This window comes from Strix uralensis, chromosome Z, assembly GCF_047716275.1.
Source record: "Strix uralensis isolate ZFMK-TIS-50842 chromosome Z, bStrUra1, whole genome shotgun sequence".
NCBI lineage: Eukaryota > Metazoa > Chordata > Aves > Strigiformes > Strigidae > Strix > Strix uralensis.
In genome coordinates, this window is record NC_134012.1 from 90,429,781 (window position 1) to 90,454,100 (window position 24,320).

The 24,320-nt window shown below is 43.6% G+C and overlaps 1 protein-coding gene across 1 annotated transcript in view; it reads left to right on the top strand.

The window, feature by feature from the left end:
- The window catches only part of PDZD2 (PDZ domain containing 2), a 203,130-nt gene that overhangs the window by 145,153 nt on the left and 33,657 nt on the right, over positions 1–24,320 (top strand). Inside the window, exons 5-11 of the mRNA XM_074856053.1 lie at positions 2,291–2,433; positions 3,057–3,189; positions 5,298–5,465; positions 18,273–18,384; positions 20,408–20,556; positions 21,193–21,312; positions 23,828–23,942. Of these exons, the coding sequence (XP_074712154.1) occupies positions 2,291–2,433; positions 3,057–3,189; positions 5,298–5,465; positions 18,273–18,384; positions 20,408–20,556; positions 21,193–21,312; positions 23,828–23,942 (940 nt within the window). The remainder of the gene's footprint in view (positions 1–2,290; positions 2,434–3,056; positions 3,190–5,297; positions 5,466–18,272; positions 18,385–20,407; positions 20,557–21,192; positions 21,313–23,827; positions 23,943–24,320) is intronic.

The window sequence follows — 24,320 nt, forward strand, 5'->3', positions numbered from 1 at the left end:
AGCCTTTTCTTACACAGGAGATGGTGACCGTGTCATTTGAAAATGAGCAAAAGAAATGTGTATTTGGGTATGTGCCAGATGGTTTCGTTGTCTTTATTGTGACTGCATTCTGCTTGTCCGTGTTCGGACTGAGTAATGCTTTATTTTGCAAGGGCTTTTGATTTCAGTGGGAGTTCAAGGGGAATAAGATGGCACTTGCATTAAGAGCAGTGGAGTCTTGCCTTTTGCTGCTATTGAGTGTTTTGCTATGTAAATGAGTATTGGAGAGTAGGTCAATTAAGAATAAATCTGGGAATTTTTTTTAATAAGATATGTGATAGTGAGGAGTGCTGAGGAATGCGAGCTAGGCACTGCATATTGTGGGCCTTTGCATAACTCGCATTCCAAAAAGCTTTTGCAAATCATTAAAAGCAATTTTATGACTGCATTGTTAAACTTTATTGGAGGATCTGCTTCCAAACTAGATTTAACAATGGGACACTTGGAGTGGCATCTTGTGAGGAGAATAGATGGTCATTGTTTCGGCGTGGGCTTGGTTGGGGGAGAGAGGAGAGATTGTATTTCTCAGTTATACTGTTTTCATTACGGGTGCAAGGTTCTTTATAGCAATAAAACCTCTCTGGAGCATTTTCATGCTGTAGCTCAGTTCTGGTTTTTAAGTAGATAAATATAGTTGACTCTTGCCCCTGCATTTAACAGGGTGTCTCATGTATCACTCTAATTTATCTCAAAGTATTCTCTGTCCTGACACATCCTGTGTTATTCAGCAGATGGGCTTTTATCAATGCACTGAGGATCCCAGTTAAACCTGTTGGGATATTGCCTATGTGCATGACTTTCAAGTTAACAAACTACCCACAGGTGTATATGTTTTCAGGCTTAAACTTTTGGGTTACCTCTTAAGACACCTGGTTTGTTTTTCCTGTTTCTCCTAGCTGTGGTCTAAGGGCTGTGTAACATCATTGTTATTATTTTTCACTTTGTTCCTAAGATACTGGTGTAGATACTGACCTCTTTGTGCCTGTATCTGAAAAACTCATCTTGCATTGCATTTAAAAGTTTCAGCATAGGACTCCAGTGAACAGGTAAAAAAAGCACATTTTCTTCACTTAATAAAAGCTCTGATAAACAATGTTGGCCTAAAATCTGCAGGTTGCTGCCACAGCCCTTGGGTTTGCTGATATATTTAGCAGTTCCCCTCTCAGAAACAAGCAGCAATTTGTACATGCTCTTCACAGTTTGGTATGAAATTTTAATCATCTTTGCTACTTGGGCGTTTGCGTACTGCGAGAATGTTACTTGTGTGCAGAACAGACTCAGTCAGAAATAGCTGACCTGGAGCCCGGTGACTACAACATGTGGCCTAAAAATTGCCTTCAAATTGTTCATTTTGCTGTCTTGCAAGCCTGAAAACTTCCTAGGGTTTCTCATAATTGTGTTATCCTAGTTCTTCCCTCTCCTGGCAATTGCCTTACATGTCTTGCTTGCTTGCTTGTTTTTCTCTTTCCTCTTTTGCTCTGCAGATAACTGCCACTTCTGTTTTCTTGTGCCCAGTCCTGCCATGGGAACTAGTTTTTGTTTTGCATTTCTGTATTGCTCTGGAGTTTGTAAAGCACTTTTTGGGTAAATATTTATAATCATTAAAAAATAATAATAAAGGTTTCCTAAACATAGCTTATTGCCTTGCTTATACTGAAAAGTTATTTTCTGCGGTGAGTAAATTTATTATTTACAGTCTGTACAACAGCTGTCCAATCAGAAATATTTGATTGACAGCTGATAATTTGAAGCTGGTGTTTTCTTTCCTATGTCTCAAATCCTGCAAACCCCTCTGGAGAGGGAAACGCTGCTGTGTGATGCCAGTCTGGTCCCTGCTGCAATAGTAGCTGTGCTACCCGGTGTTCAAGGTCCCCCTTGAACAATGTCTTGCTCCTCTGCAGCCCTGCACAGCTCATCCTTGAGTTTTGGCGAACGGGTTTGAGGCTACTGGTTCCTTCGGGAAGGATCAGGGCATTGAGAGCAGCACCTCTGTGTGCCTCAGAAAAGCTTCAAACAGCCCTGTAAGGAAACCTCTACGTGCTGACCCTGCTCTGTGCTGCCTCCTCCTTTCTGCCTCCTTCGCTTGGACCACAGCTAACACAGCAAAGCTCAGCAAAAACACCCATATGGCTTGAGCTATACAGATGTGTGGTGACGGGCAGCAAGATGCTAAATAGCTCACTCCTGTACCCTCCCAGCCCTCTCTGTGTCCAAATCCAAATTCAAGGACTCTTTGCACATTTTCTCTCAGCGAGAAGGTTGCCGCATATGGAAGATGCACATCCTGAAGGGGACGGATGGGCTGGGAATCCAGATAACGGGAGGCAGAGGGTCGAAGCGATCCCCTCACAGCATCATCATCACCCACGTGGAGGAAGGTGGCTCTGCACACAGGTGAGGCAACGGCAGTGCCTTCATGAGAGTGGGTGTGATAGAGCATCCATGGCCATTGCTGTTAGCCAGAATCATGAGACAGGTGTGGGGATTTTGCCCTCCAGTTGTGTGAGGGTAGGATTATGGCACTTTAGCTTAAAAACTTGTTTTTGTGATTGGTCACGAAGCATTTTCCAGCATGTTTAGTCCAAATTATAGACAGATCAAACACTTGCTTAGTGATGGAGCATAAACCAAGGAGCCTGATGGCTTGTGGGGCTTTTTTCCCAAGTCCCTTTTTTGGAAGATGGGCCTTTCCCATGGGGTCAGCAGTGGGTGAGTGTGAGTCATGCAATCCAGGGTGCTCACTGCCAGCATGGGTGGGAGATGGGCCTCACTGGGGGCATGGAGAAGGTTTGAGGGGTCTCAGCCTGCAAAGATGGTGGAACGACTCTGGTTATAACAATGATTTCCTGGGGCACCTTTCTGAGCCACTTTTTTGGGAAATAACACTGGACCAATCGATGCAAGCTTAGTGTCAGACAGATCACTTGTCTATGCCTCCATGTCCCACCGCGTGTCACCGGAGCCTGGCACCAGGGAAGGACTACCCTGCAGCTCCATGTTCCCGCTTGTTTCTGCAGGGACGGCAGGCTGACAGCGGGTGACGAGCTCCTCATGATCAACGGGCAGTCACTGGTTGGGCTCTCCCACCAGGATGCCGTGGCTCTTCTTCGCTCGGCCGCTGGCCTGGTGCAGCTGGTGGTCGCTAGCAAGGTACAGTCCTCTCCTTAGTGGTCTCCTGAATGTACATCCACAAGTTTGTGCAGGTGCTTCTTGGAAAGAGCATATTTTTGATAGGGAATCGCATGTACTTCCCTAAATTTAATGCACAGCTATGGGAAATACATCAGTAGCTGCCATAAATCTGTGGCAAATCAGCAGGGTATAGACCAACTTAATGATTTACTTGTATTATCACTGTCGTTCAGTGTGCAAATTAGTCTGCATTTATTCATGCAGATGTTACTTAAGTTTTGGCCAAAACCATTCTCTTAAAATATATGCTGGCTGTTCTCAGCCTCTTCTGCTTCCTATCTGTGTAGCCTCTGTAGCTCCCATCTTTTGTTCTATCTGTGTGCCTGAGGTCTCTTGATGATGATCTCTTGGCTTGAGTTCCTTATTTTGTCCTTACTAATAGCTTGGAGTGGAGCTCTTGCAGATAAAGGAGCATGAAATTTCAGGGAAATGAGAGTGGAACTCATTTATCAGTCAGCCTCTTCATTCTGCTTTCATCACAGGAGAGGTTGAGAGGATATTACACAATATTTTGTCCTTTGTTTAAGAAAATCCTGCCCACCCCTGTTTGCTCTCCTCCCTAGACCACAGCCTGCTGCTCCCCAACTTGGGTTGATGCAGGCATTTGGTGGACAGGTAACAGGCTCCCGAAAGTGCCCGGGGTCTCAGAGAAGGACCTGCCTGCAGGGAGGGGGCATCACAGCCTTTGGGGTGGTGGCAGGAATATCTTGGGCCAAAGGGACCATTTGTAAACCTGCATTTCCAGGTGGAGCGTGAAGTGTCAGCAGGCCACTGTGTCAGTATTTTTAAAATTCTTGTTAGCTTCATCTTCAGGTTGCCCCAGCCAACCTGATGCAGGTGTCTGTGGGTTTAATGTCAGGATGCTTTTATGGCTTCCTGGGATGCTTTATGCTTATGTTTTTCAAGAAGAGGCTCTATCCCACCATATTCAAAGTGAAGAGCCTATAACTTCTCTAACGTTTCAGTTAGACAGTGAAGTTCATTGAAGACCTTCTGTTGGCTCACAGCCTGGTATTAACCTCACTGGTGTTTATTCTGGAAGCAACACACCTTGACCCAAAGTAGGTACGTTTTGTATTTCCTTTAGACAGTTGGACTCTCTGCCAAAACACAAGGTAGTAGACTGCATAAATTTATCCTTAAAATTATTTGCTTGGTCATGTGATGACTGCATCAAAATAATCATTGCGAATAAGCTTACAGCATAAAACTTCATGTTCCTGATCAATCAGGCTGTGAATTTGGTCTGTGCTCTGTGCACTTGGACAGTTTTCATGTCCGTGGGAGGAGGACTTGGAAAGGCAAGTGGTGGAGAATCCAGCCTGTGCTGTGTTTCAGGCAGTCTCAGAAAAGGTGTAAATAGGTGAAGTGTTCCCTGGCAGCTCCCTCTGGGCATTATTTGTTGGTGTAGGAAAGCAGCCTTGCAATTTGGCCTTGGTGAATGCTCTTGAACACAGGATTTGTTCTGAAAGCAATAAAACGAGAGTCTTGTCTGGCCACTGCTGTCGGCTGATGCGCATGTTTGTGTCCCAGAAAAGGTGCCAAAAACTGGAAACAGATCCTTGAAGCATCAGGACTGAGGTGGTAGAGGATCAGTGGGTCAGTTTTCATTTTGTTCTACCTGAGGTTGTTGGTGTATTATTCTTATGTGTGCAGATAGGTAAATGTGTGAAGGGAACATCCGCAGGGAGGTAGCAGGAGCACAGAGTTGATTTGGGATGCAATGAAATGAGTAATGAGGCCTGTAAACTCTTGAGTCTGCTCACAGTGACATTTAATAAACCCAAAGTGGGGAGGAGCAGACTGCTGGGGAAGCATTTATTTTAAATTCTCCTTTATGAAATCTAAATGTTTTAGATGTGTATTGGCCTGTGTTTACTATATATGCACTTTAAAACCAGATCTGCTTTTTACAACTGGACCATTAAAGTTTGAGCACATGAAAGTGTGTAACAAGGGGAGGATTACCACGGAGCTCTCACTGGGCAGGTGAAACGGAGCAGTCTCACCATGACTTTGGTGGTTTTCTGCACATGATGTAACATATTTTGTTGTCTCTTGGGTAGGAATCTGCTGAAGGGGATTTTCTGAAGTACCCATCTACCAGTTTGCCAGACTTGCTTAGCACTTGCTCAGTCCCAGACTCTGTCTCTTGCACTGACAATAAAGAAAATGAAGAGCCAGAAGAAGAAGATGTGAAAGGAGTGAATGTGTCTTCTGAAAAACTGGTCACTGTAAGTGTGGCTTTGGTGTGATGTTTTTACTCTCTCCCTTGATGCACATCTGCATCTGTCACATTCTCCTGACACTGAGCAGGTCCTCGGGATGGGGCAATCCCACCCAGCCCTTCTTTGCATGGGATGTGGGTGACAAGCTGAAATGGGGATGGCATCCTCCACAGCATCTGACATCTCTGCTACTGCTCTGCAGCAAAGCAGCGGCACAGGGAGCAGGAGCTATGTCCTCCAAGCTATGTGGCAATCATGGTTTTGTTTTTCTCTCAGCCATTGGATTGTTATCCACCCACTTCTGCTTTTGTTGGATCTGACGCAAAGTCTCTCACAGCACTCACGCGGTAACACGCTCTTCTTTCCCCTCCTTTTGTAACTAAACTTCTTTAACAGTTTATGATCCAAGTCTTCAAGTTTTTATTTGCTCTGTTGAAGCCAACTGACACTTTTGGTGGGAGGGATATGAATTTCTGGCTGTGAACTGTAACTGAAGTTCTGCTGAATAAATGCTGCCGGTTGATAATCTTACTTGCATTCCCTTCAGGGCTGCATTAAGCAGAGATTAAGTGGATTATTGTTATTTATTTGTAATGTAGCAGCCCTCTGAAACTTCATCGGTGTTCTGGGCCTCTGTTGTATTGTACAGACAAAGAATAAAATGATGTTTGCTACTCTAAAGAGCTTGTAGACTGGTTTTCCAGCAAGGAAAAGCAGGTGCATTCACTTGAAGCTTTTATCTTCTTTTTATTTACTCTTCTTGTCTTTTTTTCCCCCCTTTTTTTCTGCAGCAATTATAATAAATCTCTTGAACCTTTGGATGGCTCAGATGTGATGCTGCTTTGGTGATTTGTTTGGATTTTGTATTCTTATACTTCCCTTTTCTGAGCAAAAGACCACTCCCCGGGATGGGTCTTGTGCTGTAGTCTAGCTGATGCTGGTGTTCACTTCATACCTGACTGTTATCTCTGACTTTCTTTGAGTCTATGCTTATAACAGTCCTCACTCTCACACATATCTTTACTGTGACAAGTTTTCTTATTTCTGCACTGTCTCCTTCTCTTCTGTGTGCCAGGGTGCCTTTTTGGGGGGAGGAAGGAAAAAACAAATAAATCAGGGGTGCTTAGCACTCTGATGACAGTGTAGTGTTTATGTGCTAACTTGAGTGGGCACCTAAGCATTCTTTCGGCTATCAAAATACTTTAAATGCTTCTATATATCATGTTTCAAATTCTGGTAATTTTTCATGAGGTTATGGCTCAGCAACACTTAAACATAAAAATCAGTTTTGTCAAAACTTAATTATGCATGGCTTCAGGATGCAGCTCCACAGCATTCCAGTGACTCTTTCAGCACACGGTAGGAGTTATTTGTCGCTTGGTTTACTCCTGACTTTACAGCAAGGTTCTGTCTGGTTTTCAGCAATGGCTTTTTTTTAATCAGGTGTTTCCTTTCCAGATTAATGTAGTGCTAGGGGAAGCTCAAGGTAGCTGAGGTGCACACCACTGTGAGTCATAGAATCGTAGAATGTCAGGTTGGAAGGGACCTCAAGGATCATCTGGTCCAACCTTGAAGACCCAGCCATGTGAGCCTGCCCAGAGCCCTTCAGCATGGGCCTGAGTTTGGAGCCTGCTCCAATGTCCATCCCAGTGCTGCTGCAACTGACAGTGGTAGTAGCCTAATTCAGAGCCAGTTTGATTTGCCTGCCTGTATGGTGCACTCACAATAACTCTGTGCTTTTGTAATGCATTGCTGGGGAATGGAGGGGGAATCACAGAAATCTGAGTACAGTAAACACGTTGGAAGAATAGCAGCAGGTTTGGTTTTTTTTTTTTCCTCTTTGTTTCTATTACTTTTTTTTGTTGGAGGGGATGTAATTCAGAGGGATGTAATAAGTTATTGATGACTCTCAGGACCTCTTCTTTTTTTGCTTGAGCTGCACATGAAATCCATCCTCTTCTAATCCAAAGCACAGGATGTCCTTGCATTCCCCTTGTAATTGCTGTCTCAGCCTCCGGAGTGCAGACGGGGCTTTCTGCAGCCCGGCGTAGGCAATCCGTACAGTGTAGACCCCTCAGCTCTACCCGAAGACTGATCCATCCTCATCAGATCCGGGCAGCCTGAGCTGAGCTGGGCTGTGCAAATCCTGCATGCCACAAGGCAGGACATAGGAAGGTAAATGTGTGGAAAAGATAAACTTCACATGTGGCTTTTTACCACCTGGCAAGATGAGGGGGGATTTTTCATAGCAAAGCTTAGAAGCTGATTTCAAGGTCAGTATGAACATGAAACATCACGTGATTTTATTTCTTTAATATATATATGTATAGTCATATAGGTTATTACAAAATTGCTTTGGAAATTTCTGTTCTTTGCTGCTACCACTCTCTTGATGATACTCATGTGTCTTCTCTTTTTCTCATATATATTCCATTATATTTATACTGTAGATAAGGGATGACAGTGTGACTGATGGTTAAAGCAGGAACTAACCTGGACCGGTTTTAATCAGTGCAAATATAATTTAGACTTCCAGGTGGGTGGTACTCAAGTTCTGGACCAGGTAACTGAGACTGTGGTCTCAGTTTAAGTATCAGCGTGAGATTTGAAACTGATTCTCAACCCGGCTCTGGCCAGGAGATGCCTTTCTCACCACCAGTTCCTCACCTCTGACAAGAGGTTAATGAATTTTCTTGTTTACTGTGCAGGGCTCTGTAGAGACTTAAAGGGATGCTGTCAGGTGCTGGGTGGTTAGGTAACAAGTAATTCAGAGTGATTTATCATCAGCTGAGGCTTCACTGTCCCTTTTCTGACCAGCACAGTGAATATCTAATTCTTGAGCAAGTGTAGAAGATACTACAAAACTTGCAGGAGCAATTAGGGTTGTCTGAGGTCCTCTTTCATTAACTTCACTGTGAATATAGTTCAGTGCTGTGTATTCAGAACCATAATTTATAGACCTGACGGACTTGCTGTTAATGTCTTAACACCTGATTGCTTAAAGGCTGAACCAGGCAGAAAAAATAACCATTTGTAATTAAGGTGTATATCCAGATCTTCATCCTTATAGTTATTTAGAACTCAGATGGACCAGGCCCTCAGGAATCTGATCTGAGTTGTCTCTGCTTTGAGATGGGGACTGAACTAGGGACCCCCAAAGGTCCCTTCCAACCTGGCTTACCCTGCGATTCTGCTCTGTTTTTACAGTCTCCTTATGTAAAGCCCTGTTTAACATGAAACATCCCTTAAAGTTCTAACTTTAATAAAACTTGTGCTGCCAGGGAGAAAAAGGATTACATTAATATCCTTAAAGTGCATTTCTTTCAGAGCTAGTTTGGCCAAAATGTTCCTTAACTTCAGCTATGAAATACCAGGCCACAGAGTTGTCTTATGCTAAATTGTCCTGAGGCACTTTGGGGATTTTAAATACCCACCCCCCCACCCCCCCTGCCAAATCCATATTTTGCCTTGTGCAGTTGGCATTGCTATTTTGAAATGTCATTATTTATGTCCAAGTGAAATAGGATATGATAGTATTTGCCTTTTACGATTTATTTTTAATTCTAGTTCACTTTTCTTAGTATTTCTGTTGCTTGTAATTGAATCTGTCACTGTATTGGAGCAGCCTGGGAAATGAACTCTAAGGAGAAAGCAGGTCTGCCAAGAATTTGCAAAGTGTCTGATGAATTTGGGGCATTTTGGTTCCTCAGACAGAGACTTCTTAGTTGCCTCAAGTTTTTTGCCCTTGTTTCTGGTAGTGCTATGTTGTTCAATATATGATGATCTGAGTATTTTTGAAATGTTCAATTTCAGTGACCAGCTTCATATTAATGGTTGACATTCCAAAAAGTTACTAAACACAAGAAGAGGATGTCTGCCTCAGGAGGTTTGGATCTGTAATTGCTGGAGGCAGGGAGGAAGGGCTGGGGACTGTTCCTCTGTACTTAATCTTGTGCTCTCCCCTGGGTATCTGCCTCTCGTGATGCTGGAGGCAGGACCTTGAGCTGAGTCTATTCTGTGCAGAATAGAATTGTACAAAAGAGAAATTTCTTATTTGGGAAAGGAGGTCATCATTATCCCTACCTGTTGAAGGGGAACTGGGAAGGGAGGCTATTTGCCTCCACATGCCCAAGCTCACCATGCAGGCAAGCCCTGAAGACACAGCCTCTGGCAGCATCCCCAGCTATGTGACCCTCTGCTGTGGGGTGGCAAGCTGCTTTTGCTCACATTTAATTATTTTGTGTTGACCCGAAGTGCTTGATGTGTACCTTCACATGAGCTGTGGGCACATTGCATGCGGAGACAGCCGTGACCCAGCAAGGTCTTGATTCTCCTACAAGTTAACAGAAACAGGATGTCTCCAGTTAAAGGTTTCTTGCAGTGAGCTGGGTTTCCTTATCCCTGCCAAAACCCACTTGTGTTTTTTGCAAGACATACAGCTGAAAGTGGATGAATAAACCTGTTTTGTGAATTTGAAGAAATGCATTTGTTTACCCCCCTCCCTTCACATTTTTATTTTTTATCTGAGCCATAGGACTGCTTAGTTATTTTCTGTCGTAAGCCTTTCTGTCTTACCAGGGAATCCATACGTAATTACCTGTAGCCAGAGAAGCATAATAAGGAAGAGGATAACAATGCCATAAGTTTAAAAACACTTTTGGGGTCAAAAGTTCTTCTGGAAACACTGGGAGAGAATTTCGGAGAAAGCATTAACATTGAGAAGGAACAGGAAGCATAATTCAACAACAATTAAATGTGTGCAGAGCACAGGGAGGGACCCTCATTACTTGGAGGACTTGAGTGTTCGTTCCCATTAGGGCACTGCATTCTCAGAAGAGGTTGCTGAAACACCACTCACTCCTCAAACAGCACTGCATGGCTGGAAAAAGGCAAGAAAGAGCTTTTGCTGGCAGAAATCTGCTTTGCAATTAAATGCTTTACTTGACAGGGGCGGGGGGAGAAGATAAAGAGCCTGGTGTGAGGCTCAGTCATGGCCAGCCCTAGAGAAGGCTTTAATAACTCCATTCCTCTTCATGGTGAGGGCTAGCAGTGTTTGCAGATCCTGCCTCGTGCCAGATCACCCTTGGAAGGGGAAGGTGAGGGCAGGGTCCAGCCACACCTGAGCATGGCGTGGAGCTGACACTCAGCTGTAAATGTCACATTTGTTGAAAGTCTGGCAGCGCTACCTTTTTGAGATACAGTCTTGCCCAGCGTATCCATGGATCTGTGCCTGTGCAGTGCCCTTCACTCATGTCGTAGCTGAGCAGACACACTGGGTCCTACAGCAACTCCAAATGCAAGTTTTTAGAGTAAACATAGTTAGGAATTTGGGCAAGAGAAAATGAGAAAATATGTGGGGACCAAATCTTGTTTGCCCAGTGTGGCTGTTCTTCTTGTGTTGTTTCCAGAAGCTGTATCACATTAAAATAAGCAATTGCAATTCACCTTATTGCTGGGGGGGACGTTAAGTGATGGACTGATGATGGTGGCGTGATGCTGACAAGGGCTTGGGGAAGGTGTAGGCACACATCGCATGAGTTTGGGGAGGAGGAAGAGTGGTGAAGGGCCCTCAGGGGGACAGTGTCATTGAATTACTGTTTTTCACACATTATAAAATTCACCTGTCAAGGAGGCATTAACATGAATGTGTTCTTCAGATCAGGAGGGAGTTCCTCAGCAGCAGTTGCATCCCTGCCTGTGCCTGGCTCCCAGCTCTTCTGGGCTCTTTCTACAGCCTCTGTGTTAAAGGCAAGCCCAGAGAAAACTGTTTCATCCAGAGGTCAGTACTCTGAAGGGTTCCTTGTAGATAAGGTGCAGCCTACAAATTGTGAAATGTCTTCTGTTGCTTGGGCTGGTGGAAGATAACCTTTTTGACTTGTCCGTAAATATCAGTGTAGACAATGTCCAGAGTTACAATTTTTGCTCTTCCCGTGTGATATGTTTGAAAGCCAAGTCAGCAGAGTAATAGAAACACAAGTTTATCTACAGTACAGGTTCTACACGGTCTTTGTTTTTGTGAATGAGGGTTTTTCCTATAAAGCAACAGATACAGTACAGCCTGTCTCTCCTTTGGCTGTTTGGATAACTGCCCAGTTTTGAAGGAGATGAACTGCCTTTAACAAGCTAAAAATAACCCCCTCATGGCACTGGAACAAGAGAGATGCTGTCACAGCCGTGCAGTTCACATACATTAACAGAAGGATGATAAAGGCTGTAGGATTTGAGAGTTAGCATGAATGTCGTATCATCACATCTGCAATGTGTTTATCTGCAAATTCTTATGTGTGTACACGGGTCGTCTTGGTTGGGCTCAGTTAAAACTCATTTGAGATGTGCTGTGCTTGAATAAATGCGTCCTATGTAATGTATGAGGCTTCAGATCCTTGTTTCAGGTATGAAAGACACTTAATGCTTACATATTCAATATCCTCTCCTGTACTTAGGATGATATAAAACATGGTTTTGAAGCTGAAATCCAAAGCTCTCCACCAGCTGTGTCACGGGAATGCTCTCTGCAGCTGTGGGTTGACATGGGTATTAGGAAGGTCTTGCTTCACTCTTAGAGTTGTTTATTTTGAGGACTGTTTATTGCTTGCTTTGTCCCTCATCTTGAGTAAAAAGGTTGTCATCTAAAAAAAAAAAAAAAAGCAGAAGCAATTTTTTCTTTGTCATGACGCATAGGCTCTGAATTTGTGCTAAGCCATGAATGGTGCGTTTGTTAAAGAAAATGGAGGAACTGGAGCAGCTTTCACACAACTCGAGTTCCATGTTTGTCTCCTCTGTTTACCTGGTCCAGTCTTCTGGGACCTCTCTGCAGCACATGGAGACATCTCGTGGGCAACGACTAAACTGCATGCAAACGTGTCACGCATTTGATGTTTGGGGGGAAAAAAAGAATAAAGCGTAAGAAAGAAAACAGCAGTGATCTGTTTGTGCACCATTTCAGAAATGTATGCATTTGATTGCCTTTAGCTTAGAAGCTGTTTCTAGTGAAAATCATAATATATTACAGAAGAAGAGTAATCTTGTCCAAAAAAGATTGGGAACTGTTTAGCTGGGAGTCTTACTATTTCCAAGGGATGTGTTGTCTGTGATATCTGTTTCTTGGAGAACTTAGCTGTATTAGCCATTTCCTGCATTTCTTCCTATTTAAAAGGATATTTTTAAAGTTTTGTCTCTTCAAAACATTATTATTAATTTAAGCGACTGTCTGGGAACCTGAAAATGAAATCTGCTTTGCTTAACTACAGCCCTGACCATAAATATAACATTGCACCAGTGAGTCTTTGGAGCCAGCAGAGCTGGGATCCTGCTACATTGAGAATCTGCCAGCATCCTTTGGGCCATGGTCAGCACATTGGGGCTCCTGGTACCAAATACATTTTGAAGTGTCTTATACAAAATACATAGAGCATTCTGGAAGATGAGAGCAACTCAGCTCTGCCATAGTGCATTTCCAGTCTGTTTGAGGGTTCATGGGCAGATACTGCTGCTGGCTTTGTGCTGGTGAGTGCCAGGTTATGTTTCATGTACAGTTTTGCGTGGGACTACTCAATAGACTTGGTAAAGAGCAATAAAATAAACCACTGGGGTTTTGTACTGCCTGAAGCTGACAGTAATGCCCTTTCTGGCAACTACTGCATTACAGTGAAGGCTTAGGGTGGCTTTTGAAAGCAGGCATTTGGTAGAATGGTAGACTAGGCATTCTTGGAGATCACTTTAAAGGCTTTTGTTTTGTTTATTTGGCATTTCCGCCTATTCAGAAGATAGGGCAGCTCCAGTTCTTGAGTGTTTATCAGATTTCCTGGTCTCCTGCTGCGCTTGAACCTGGAGTTTTCTAGCACTTTTTTTATAATTAGGTAATAGAGGCCTCAAGTTCCCATCCCTTTTGCCCAGGCAGGAGGAAGCACAGACTCCACCCGGTAATACCAGCATTGGTAATTCCCAGCCAATCTGCTGGGGAAGGTGGACAGTGCTTTTTTTCACAGTGGTGCTAAATACAACCCAGATCAAAGCCCTTCTGGAGTCTCGCTGGTGAAGCCCGCCCTAACCAATGTGCAGAGCTACTGCCTGACCCGGCAGCTTCGCACTGGGGGAGAAACCGGGACACCAGGTGTTTCTAAGATGCCAGTTAAGGCACTGAATTAGTGCTTTCCTTCTCTTTTCCTCCATCCCTGTCTCCATTTGGATCTCTAAGTTTGTGCCATGACAGAGGGCAGCAGCAATGCAATGCTGTTTGAAAGAGGGGAGTCCTGTAGCTTGCACCAAAAATTATTAAATCTGGGTTTAATCTGGACTTGTTGTAAGACCCATGGTTCAGTTGAGGGAGCTCACTGGGCGTTGGGAGGTGCTGTGTTTCGGAAAGGTGCCCCTGGGTGCTGCAGCCTCTGACATGGTGCGTCCTGGATCATCCAGTTCTTTCCAGCATCTGGACAGCTTTGTGCATGCCCCAAAACAGAGCAGTAAGCCATGGAAAACTCAGTGCTGGCCAAAGTTAGAAAATCCATGTCCTCCACATCATTTGCAGTGTTAATTCCAGTAAATTATAGTTCTGCAGTTTGTAATTTATCTGGGAGATGGATTCAATTAAATTGAAAAAGAGCTAATTTAAAAGTGAAGGTATTTTAGTTTCTGTGAAAGGTAAAGGGGCCTGTGGAGTTCCCTGCCTACCAGATATATTTAAGGCTTAAAGCATGCTGTGTCCCATAAAGCAATAAATAATGGCACAAATAACTGGGACAACTAGAATTATAATAGATCTTGGAAGAAAATCTCCAAAACTTTTGGAAAGGTTAAAGCCTTTAAGGCATCAGCCAGTTCCGAGGGACTAGGAAGAAAGACTTTGTGCAGGGATTCAGCGAAACCAGGTTTGCATCACGCATTTTATACCTTTCTCTGAAGGGTCTGGTGCTGGCTCCTCTTGGAAGCCTCACTGGATTCATCCTGCCAGCTGCCCAACAGACAGCAATGTTGGGGTGTTTCATGATTAGATATGTTTGGGGTAGTGCTTCTTAAGGAAAAACTGTCCTGGCTGTGTCAGGACTGAAGAAGATGAGGAATTATCCCTTGGAGCTTGTGCAGAGGCACGGCCATTCCTCTTTCACATAGCTGTTTTAAAGAAGGGCAGTGGACTTGCTGGTGGACTTGCTTTGCCAGTGCAGGTAGGGCTGAATTTGACATGCTGCAGACAGCTCAGTCTAATTCTCACTGTTTCGCTCCCAAACTATCACATTAAACTTGTCTATACGTTGCTAGCACTCCTCAGCAGAGAAAGCCAACAGGCTGTGCCATGGGGAGTCAGATGGGCTCGCTGATGGGAAAGACAGCAGCTTAGGAGCTCTGCAACTGCAGCAGTAAAGCAGTTTGCTTATTAAATTGTATCATCCCCTGTGTGCCGCCTTGTTTTTGTAGATTGGCGACGATTGCCAAGCTGTTTGCGGTTAAACAATGCAGACTCTCATAATCGTGCTCCTCATCTCGCCTAATTAAGGGCCTGGTCACGCTGGAGCTTTGCCCGAGCGAGGACTCCGGGGGCAGTTGTTCGTTCTGGTGTGGTGCCAGGACCGCGTGTCCGTGATAGTGCCATTTCCTTTGAAATCAATTGAGATGTCACCATCACTTGATCCCAGAGCTACTTAATGAACTGGCAAAATGGGCTCTATTTTTAGATCTCCCTTCAAACTACTGTGCGTGTTAAAGCTCCCCTTGTCCTTAATGCTGGGACGGCATTGGGCAGGATTTATTGGTTTAGTTTAATAAAAGGCTTACAGAACTGAAATAATAAGCTCCATTTCCTTGAAAGTGAGGAAAATTAAAATGGCATGGTTAAATCCAGGCAGCCGCCTCGAGACAGTAAAGTGATACGTTCACGTGTGGCCAGAAGGATAAGGTGGAGCTGGGTTTTTCTTCTTGCCTATGTTATGAGAGAGCCAAAGATTACAGACGCAAGACTTTGGGGAGTTCTTGCAAGCTTTGTGGATTGGATTTCTAAGTTTTTTTCTGAACAGGATAAACTCTTGGTGGTTTATTAGACAAGCTCAACAACTTAAAGAATACCTACCTCATTGTTAATGCTGGAGTGTCTTCCCCTAGATGTTTATAATTACTGTCAGAAAAGTATTTTTGCTAAAATAAGAAATAAACACAGACATAGGTAATTTAGATGGTTTTACTTTTAATTGTAGTCTGAAGCCAAGTTGGATAAAATGTAATTTCAGGAAGCCACTGAGAATGCCTTGAGGCATTCCCTAGTAGTGGTGTTTGCACACACATGCCCTTCTGCGGATCATACGTGGGGTTTGGGGGTTTGCTCTCTGTAGGTTCACAGCTTCCAGGATTGCACAGAGATAAGGTGGAGGAATGGGGTGCACAGTTTTAATGCAAGTGGCAATTGTCTCCTGTTTTTCCTCTCACCCCACTAGATGGAAATGTATGTAATTGCAGAACGCATCTGTACTTCGATTCTGTTGCAGTCAACAATAAATAAAAGCAAAAAAACCTCCAAACCAAACTCAAACCCTGTGTAGCAGAAACAGAAGATGTACGAAATGGGTCACCCTTGAGGCCAGGCTCAGAGTGTAAATTGGCTGTGGCAGTGATGATTTCAGCATCTCTCTGTATACTGCTGCAAACTAACTCATTTTTTCCCCTGCGCTCTGAGCTGGAGAAAGCAGTCCAGCTTTGGACTGGGAGTTGTGTGGTCTCATCAGGTGTCTCATCAACTGCCCGTGTCCATGCATGCTGCAGAAACGAAACAGCTCTACAGCTCCGGACCCAAGCTGGGTTGTGTTCAGCTCCAGAAAAGTCGTGTTGGACCCATCCCTGCCTGTTAGGGTAGTTAAACAGCATGCCAACAAAACTGGCTGCTTTGGTGAGGCATCCCTCTTGTTTTATTTCATCCCTACACTTCAAATATTTCTCCACCACAGCATTAATACTGCCTCCGAGTACTGATTATATTGCACACCTTTAGAACCACTAGCTATGTGAGTTTTGTGTGTTTGTACAAATGATTTCTATCTTTCTACAAGGGAGGCATTCTCATTTAATAAAGTGTATTTTTGCTTGTATGGTAAATTCCAGTGTAACTTTGTGTGATCCATGAAGTCCCGGCTCACTTCCAAACACTTCTGCTGTCTTCTGGTTATCCCTGTCTCTTGTAGGGACAGTTTGTGATACTTTGACTTCATACTGATCACTGATGGTTTGGGTCTCTTGGGTGGTGGGATTTTAGATCCTTACATCTTTAGATCCTTACATCCTTTAGATCCTTACATACTTTAGATTCTTACATCTTTTCTGGAATGAGTCCCTCATTAGGATGGCTAAATAATAATCACTGTTTTTTTTCAGACTGATGTAGTTATTTTTTCTTCAGACGAACCTGATTACATGGAGCTGTGAGCTGCAAGGCATTTGGTACTAGAAGTGGACTCTGAAGTAGTTACTGCAATGTCTTGAAAAATCAACAAGGACTAGCTAGGATGTGCAAACTATGTGTAAACTATCTGTAGCTATTCATGTTGAAGGGGGAGGAATAAAAAGCAGTTTCCATTCCAGCTTCCTGTTATCTGCCAGTTTTAGGTTTTCCTGAAATTTTTACCCTTTGAACTGAAATAACGAAGTCTAAGCTCTGTGCAAAAGATAAACCTTGGCTTTCTTGGTTTGGGGATAAGAGGGACTGGGGGATGGGAGGCAGGTTCTGAGGAAGATTGCCAATTTTAATCTTGAATAGTGGAAGTAGAAATTGTTTTAACAGTAGGAGTGTTTGGTCATTTGGATGGGATTTTTTTTTTAACTGACTTACAGCAGTTCATATAGTACATTAAAAGTATGATGCAACCAGTAAGGGGTTGTATTGGAAATTTTGTTGTCCTTGCCATGAGCTGTCTGAATAATTGTGCAGAGGATGTGTGGTGGGTGATGGGGTGAAAATGTAGAAGAATTAGTGTGTGCATGGGGACCGTGTCAAGGATCGCTGTGTAGTGGCACATCTAGGAAAATGTGACTGCTGTAGCTGGGTAAAGGAAGCAGTGAGTGAAGAAGGAGGTCACCAGGGTCTTCCTCAGCACATGGGTTGGGGAGGGTCTTTCTGGGTTTTGCACATGGGCAGCTCTGCTCATCCCTGACCATGTGGGAGCAAGACACAGGGCACATGTGGCCATGCTGCTGTACATTGTCACCTTTATTGTCACCTCTATCTAGGCAAACACAGCGGGTAAACAGACTCCTCCTGTCTCAGCGCATTTACTCGAGCTGGCGGGGTTGCAGTTCCATGTGTAAATTTAAGCTGAGCATTTCCAGGCTTCTAAGTGCTTAGCTGTATAATCTTCATAACTTTCTGTTAAATTAACTTGTCATTCATGATGCATTGTTTTTCAGCTTCGCGCACTAACAATAAAATAACACTTTTTAAAAAGTGGTTTTCTCTGTAAAGATGTGATGTCTCTGGAAGCTTCCTGAGCTGAACAAACTGCAACAAATCTACATTGAATTCTGATAAAATCTGGGCTGAAGCACTTGAATGAGGTGCTGTGGATGCTGGAGGTGCTCTGGGAACATTACTGTGGTACCCTGCAGAGGATCCCTGGCCCTACTGAGCTGTACCTGTACCCCTCAGTAAGATTTGCAATAATGTCCAAAGGCATTGCTGAAAATTACTTACAGAAATGTGTACTGGCTTAATACAGTTACATGTTTTGGAAAAAGAGATGATGTGCAGTGGAATTTTTTGTCCATTAGTGAAAATGAGAGGAATTCCATCAATTTCTCTGGTTTATAAGTAGATAATTTTTTTTTTTTAATTTTTTTGAGGTGATGGAAACTGAGAAGTCTCAAGATCCAGCCTGTGCAGAAGTGTCCAAAGGAAACAACCAGAGTCCAACTCTGGGAAGTGGCATACTGAAATACAGAAGTCGATCCCAAGGTAAAGCTGGGTTTATAAAAGATAGCAATAGTAGAATTTTTATGCTGTGTGTTTATTTTAGCTCTCTCAGAGTGGGATAGGATTTCTTTCCTTTGGAGATCATATTAGTTTAATTTGGAAGGAAAATCCCAGCTGTAAGATGTTTGCATTCAGCCTCCCGATTTGAACTATTGTATAGACAGAAAGATAAAACAAAATTTTGGAAGCTTCTTTCTTTCCCTGCCCCCCCCCTTCTCTTCTCTCTCTCTTTCTCTCTCTCTCTCTCTTTTTTAAACATTTACATTCTATATGTATTTCAGTGTGCTCTGATACTGAGGTGGGAAACATGTTTCAACATGGCATTACAGAATACCCATTATAGTGAATACTCCCCAAATTTTCTATTGCTTTGTTCCCAAGGCTTAGCAGTAACCTGTGTGCAAAGCTCGATCACAATCTCATCCCTAATACTTTCTGAGGCTCCCTCCCTCCTGTGTTCACCTTAATTTCCATTACTGAGATATTTTTAGCCTCCTCTGGGGAGTTCATTTGCCTGTAGCCCCCACAGCTGTGTGTTGGTGGCTCACTGGGGATCCAGCCTCAGTTCCCATGGGTGCTGATGCCTCTGGGCTGTGGGTGAGCCTGGAGCATCCCCCAGCCTGGTCCCAAGCCTGGGCTGCAGCATGGGAAGAGAAGCTGCATTCAGGGATGGGCAGAAAACACAGGAATATAACTGCTTCTCTAGAAGAAGAGAGGAAGAGGGTTAGTTGTAGGTGCCAGAAGGGTTTGGAAGCAAAAGAAGTGCCAGGATGTCGGGTCCTGCCAAGATAGCTGTCCTGGCTGTGTGCTGAACAGCAGTGCCCTGTGTGCCTGGGGAATGTGGGCTTTAAAACCAGAGGTAATTTCACATCCCAAAGCAAGGAGCAGGTTTAAATTGCACTCTGGGCAGTAGCTACAAATTCTGCCTGTGGATGCAGCATCAGAATTGCTTTAATGCAGAGTGAAAACTAGCAGCTGCCCCAGCTCTGTGCTTCATCCCTCCCTGGCACTGGCATCAATGCTTGCACAGCCTGTGGGTGAGCAGCAGGTGCCAGAAAAATGGGTTTGGGGCTTCCTGGGCAAATCTGCAGTGGGTCTACCTCAGCCCATGGGTTGTGAGCCCCATCCCCAGAGCAAGGACAGGGCAGTAAAAATGAAGGGAAAGCAGAGTTGCCCCTTTCTGTGGCAGCTTGAGCTTAACGTTGCTTTAAAGTAATCTTGAAACCACATCATGAAATCCAGCTTGCATGAATTTGGCCTGTCTGTGTCTTGAGTTTTCATCTCTAAAATAGGGGCTAATGGCCCTTCCCTGTGTGGCAGAGAAATGTCAAGGATAAATGTGCAGGAACTGCTGTGGCTGGGGGTCCTGTGGGGACCTCGGAGAAAATGCGGATGGGAGGAGCCCTGGTGCAAGGAGTGGGGTACTCTGCAGCTAATTTCAGGATGTCCTTCAAGACAAATAATTCTGTTTCTGATGTGAACTCTGCACTCTTCTCCTCTTTAAGGCATCTAGGATCATTGCCAGAAGGAAAGAAAATAGCATGTATTTGGCACATTTTTCCTTTTTCCATTCCAGAAAAATTTCCCTCAAAGTGACATGACACCTCCAGAAGTGAATACTGCTACAGTGTCGGGTCTTTTAATTTTAAATAAATGAAGCTTGAGAGCTTAGTGTACTGGCAAGTGCCATTGGGTGAGAGCAGCTGAATTTCTTTTCTGTCCCTGAGCTACTGGCTCAATTATCTTCTGCTTTTCCTTACTACCGTGAGCGACAGCACTGAGGAGTTAGCATCACTGAAAGATCATAGAAAACCTGTGACAGCAGGAGAAGTTTTTAGTTGAGGATGATCAAAACTAGCTTCTAACTGCCCATTTGGGAACTCCATAGTGTTGTTTTAAGGCACTGTTTAAACTGGGATTTGCAGGAGGTGATTATGGCATGCTGGCAAGAGGATAAAGCAGCTCTGAGATATTTGCGGGATGTGTTTCTGTGGTTTTTCCCTAGGTGCCGGATCCCGCTTGGAATCTGTGGGAGAAGACGATGAGCTGACAGTGGAAAACGGTGAATCGAATTACGAAATAGCAGTGAAATATTCCCGGGGTGGAAGAAAGCACTCTCTGCCCCAGCAGCTGGAGTCAGCAGGAGCCAGGCAGGTGGGTGGAAAGGCAGGGCTGGCTCTGAGCACCTTGTTGTGCTCGATCTGTCTGGAGCTCATAGAAGTGAGGGTAGTAAAGCAAGGCCATGCAGGTACATCACAGGACTGAAACCAGTCCTGGACGCCAAAATGGGATGCGTTGACCACCTACGGAGAACTTCTTCACTCTGAGGATGGTAAAGGGGGCTACTTCTTGCTGTGGCAAGAAGGTCCAAAGGCTGATTTTACGAGTTGAAGTTCTGGAGATATGAGAACTTAAACAAAAAATCCTGCTTCTCTTTATTTTAATGATTTGGGGTGATGTAGGCTTTTTTTCCTTTTTTTTTTTTTTTTTTTTTTTTTTTTTTAGCAGATAAGGATTTCAGTATATCATGAGGCTACCCTTAACCTTTTTAATTTAAATTGTGGCTGGTACATTACAAAATGATCCTACTGTGTGAAATGCGGGAAAATTACTGTGGCAAGATTCACTTTAACTGTAATGAGCTAGGATTTCATCCCTTGAACATTTTTCTGAATATATCTGCAAGATACGCCCCCCCCTTCCCCGACACACACAGTTTTCTTGGTATGACATCCCAGTGCCTGTGCCAAGCAATCAGAGCAACTTCCCTTGTTTGCTGATATTTGCTAGGACTACCATATCGTGAAGAAATCCACACGTTCATTCAGTGCTGCCCAAGTGGAATCTCCATGGAGACTGACCCAGCCGTCCATCATTTCCAACATTGTCCTGATGAAAGGGCAAGGCAAGGTGAGGATTTCTGCATGTGGCTGGTTTCTCACATGTAGTAAGACCTGGCATTTAAGAGGTGTCTCCCATACCCAAGGCTTCCAGCAGCTCTCAAAGTACCCAATAATAATAACAGTAATGATAAATCCCGTTTTCAAATGTAAATGCCAAAGTTACACCTGCAAAATACAGGGGAAGCAGTGTTCGTGTCATGCACTTGATGTGGGATGGCTTTCATTCTGATTTGGTACATCTGGTCATTACTGAGATATCAAATATTAATAATGGATCCCTAAATATGTATGCTTATGCAAAGTTGGTGCAGCTACAGAAGAGTACCTGTTTGCATGTGTATTTATGGACAAGCATATTTTATTTCTGTGGAATCTGTATACATTAAAAAAAATCACTGCAAATTAAGCATTAAACCCAAAGATAGGTTCCTGGTTGATTGCTTATCTGAGAGCACTGAGTTCTCTGGGTCAAAGAGTCCTCTTTTTCTCCCCCCAGTAATCTGTTTGCATATTCACTAGATACAACTGGCTGAATGCTGAGGGAAAATAGACAAGCATTAACCTAGGTGTATATTGTTTTCCCTCATCCACACTAGTATTGGAGCTGTCATTTAAATATGCTGAAAATATGCATGTCTTTTTCTGAAAGACTCTTGAAATTCATCAGATGTATATGTTTTGGACTAAAAAGACTTGTTTTGACTTTCAAGCTCGAATACAAAACAAATTCCTTGTTATGCTTTAAGTTTAGCAGAGTTAGAAATAGTGATTTTTCTGGGTGGATTGACTCACAGTTGCTATATAATTCTCCTTCTTTTGGGAGCTTAAGGTATTTCATGACATTTCCAAGCAAATATTTCTTCATTTTTCATGTACTTACTTTTTTGACCCTATTTTTCTCATAAGAATTAGATTATTTTTCCCTGTGGGATAAGCAACCTTCTCCTGCCTTTCTGCAGTTAGCTCCAAGGCATTAGGAAGCAGTTGAGAGCATGCAGACTCTAGTGATCATGAGCCTCCTCAAACAGCTGCCTTTTGGGTGCCTTCCACCCAACTTTTGAGTGATCACCTCTGTTAGGGGTTGCACTGCTCACAATTCGTGCAGTAACATTTGCTTTATTATCTCTATGCAGATCTGGGACCTGAAAAGTATTTCCACAGAGTTGCCGTGTTGGTGACTGTGAGCCAAGTTGCTCACCCTTGGTTTTTCATCTGTAGGTAGATCTGCAAGGGGTGTTTTTCTGTTATGGAGTGGCAGCGCTTCTCCGGGAAGGGCAGCTAATGTGGGAACTGCTGTGCTTTGCAGCTGTATTTCTCCCAACCCACACCACAGAGCTGTGGGGAGAACTGCTGTGTCCATGCAGGGGAGTGCCAGGAGGCTCCTGCTTTCTGTAGGTTGCTTTGCAATTGATAATTGCACAGTAAACAGTTAGTTGAGTTATTTTGTGTTGCACGGGGGAGCTAGGATGCTTTTGCTTTCTAGAGATCAGTAATGTCTTATCAAATTACTAGTAGCTCATAACTGTGATAATCTGCTTTATATTCACAGAGTAAAACAAAAGAGTTGGTTGTTGTATTGGGTTGTAAACACAGTGTTGGTGCCTGCCCTGGCAGCATCCCTCAGCTGGAGAGCACTGCCTGAGGTGCTAATAATAATCATGGCTTCAGATCACTGAAGCACAACAGTTTTCCACTTCCCTTGTCCACCTGGTCAGTGACTTTTCTCTTTATTCTGTAAAATACACGTACAGCAGTGACAAGAGGAGAAATATGGGGGGAACGGATCAAGGAAGTGACTTGGCTGGGAAATAACTCATCAGAAGGGGTAGAGGTTTGTTCTGTGCTCACCTATTCCCTGATCAGCTTTTCAAGGTGGTCCCACAGCCAGCCAGGGCAGCACAGGGGCAAGAGCTAACAGATGGAGCCCTGGGGAATGTATTGATCTAGATTCATTTAAATATAACGTCGTACATGTCTCCAGAATAATTTAAAATGTACATGTGCATGGCATCCCCCCCCCCCTCCATGCCAGCCCCCTTCCAGCTACATTCCTGACGTTACAGCACTGACCTTATGTCATGTTCTTAAGCTTTTCTTTTTCCTCAGGAAATGGAGGATCTGTCACAGCAGAGAAAACTACTGTTAATTCTGGATATAGATCTCAGAAGTGGGAATCTAGTGTCTGTCAATTTGAAAGCAATATATTACAGTTTTTAAAGTGGGAATAGGATAACGTAGAGCATTGGCTCAGTGTTTTAAAAAAAAAGTAATCTCAAAGTAACATTTTTGCTATTCCAGCTTAAGGTGCCTGCTGCTACTTTTTGGGTTAAGTGTAACATTAGTTGATATTAGTGTAAAAGTAAATGAGGAAATGCAAGCAGAGAATAAGATGGCAGTGCAATTCATCAGAAGCTTTTAGGTTTTCATCTTTCCTTTGTCTTTTATGTTATCAGTAGTCTTTCTCACACAGGTGATAATAGAGTAAGGTGCCAGCTGTGTTTCTTCTCCTCCCTTTTCTGTAGGGTCTTGGATTCAGCATTGTGGGAGGTCAGGATTCTGCTCGTGGACGCATGGGGATTTTTGTGAAGACTATATTCCCAAATGGAGCAGCGGCTGCTGATGGAAGGCTTAAAGAAGGTATGGTAGAGAAAATCCAACTACATATAAAGGGCCACAGTGGGATATTATTTCAGTCCCACAGAAAAATGCAAGTACAGCTTTATTTAAGCACCTGGCAATCAGCAAGGGGCTGTGGAGGATGTAACACACCCTGTTTGTCCATCCTGGGGAAGATCATTCATAGCAGTTAACTTGATTATATTGCATATTGAGAAGGGGAAACTACAGCATGATGGGGTTTTTTTCCCCTTCCTCTTCAGTGAACTTTATTTGCCCAAGCCATAAGCTGCAATTCTTCACTTGGAGAGGGTCATTGTTAGCTGTGAAATGTATCTATTCAACTAAGATCTGGTTTAAAGATGCTTGTCCAAGAGCGGTTATACAGAGGGCTTGGCA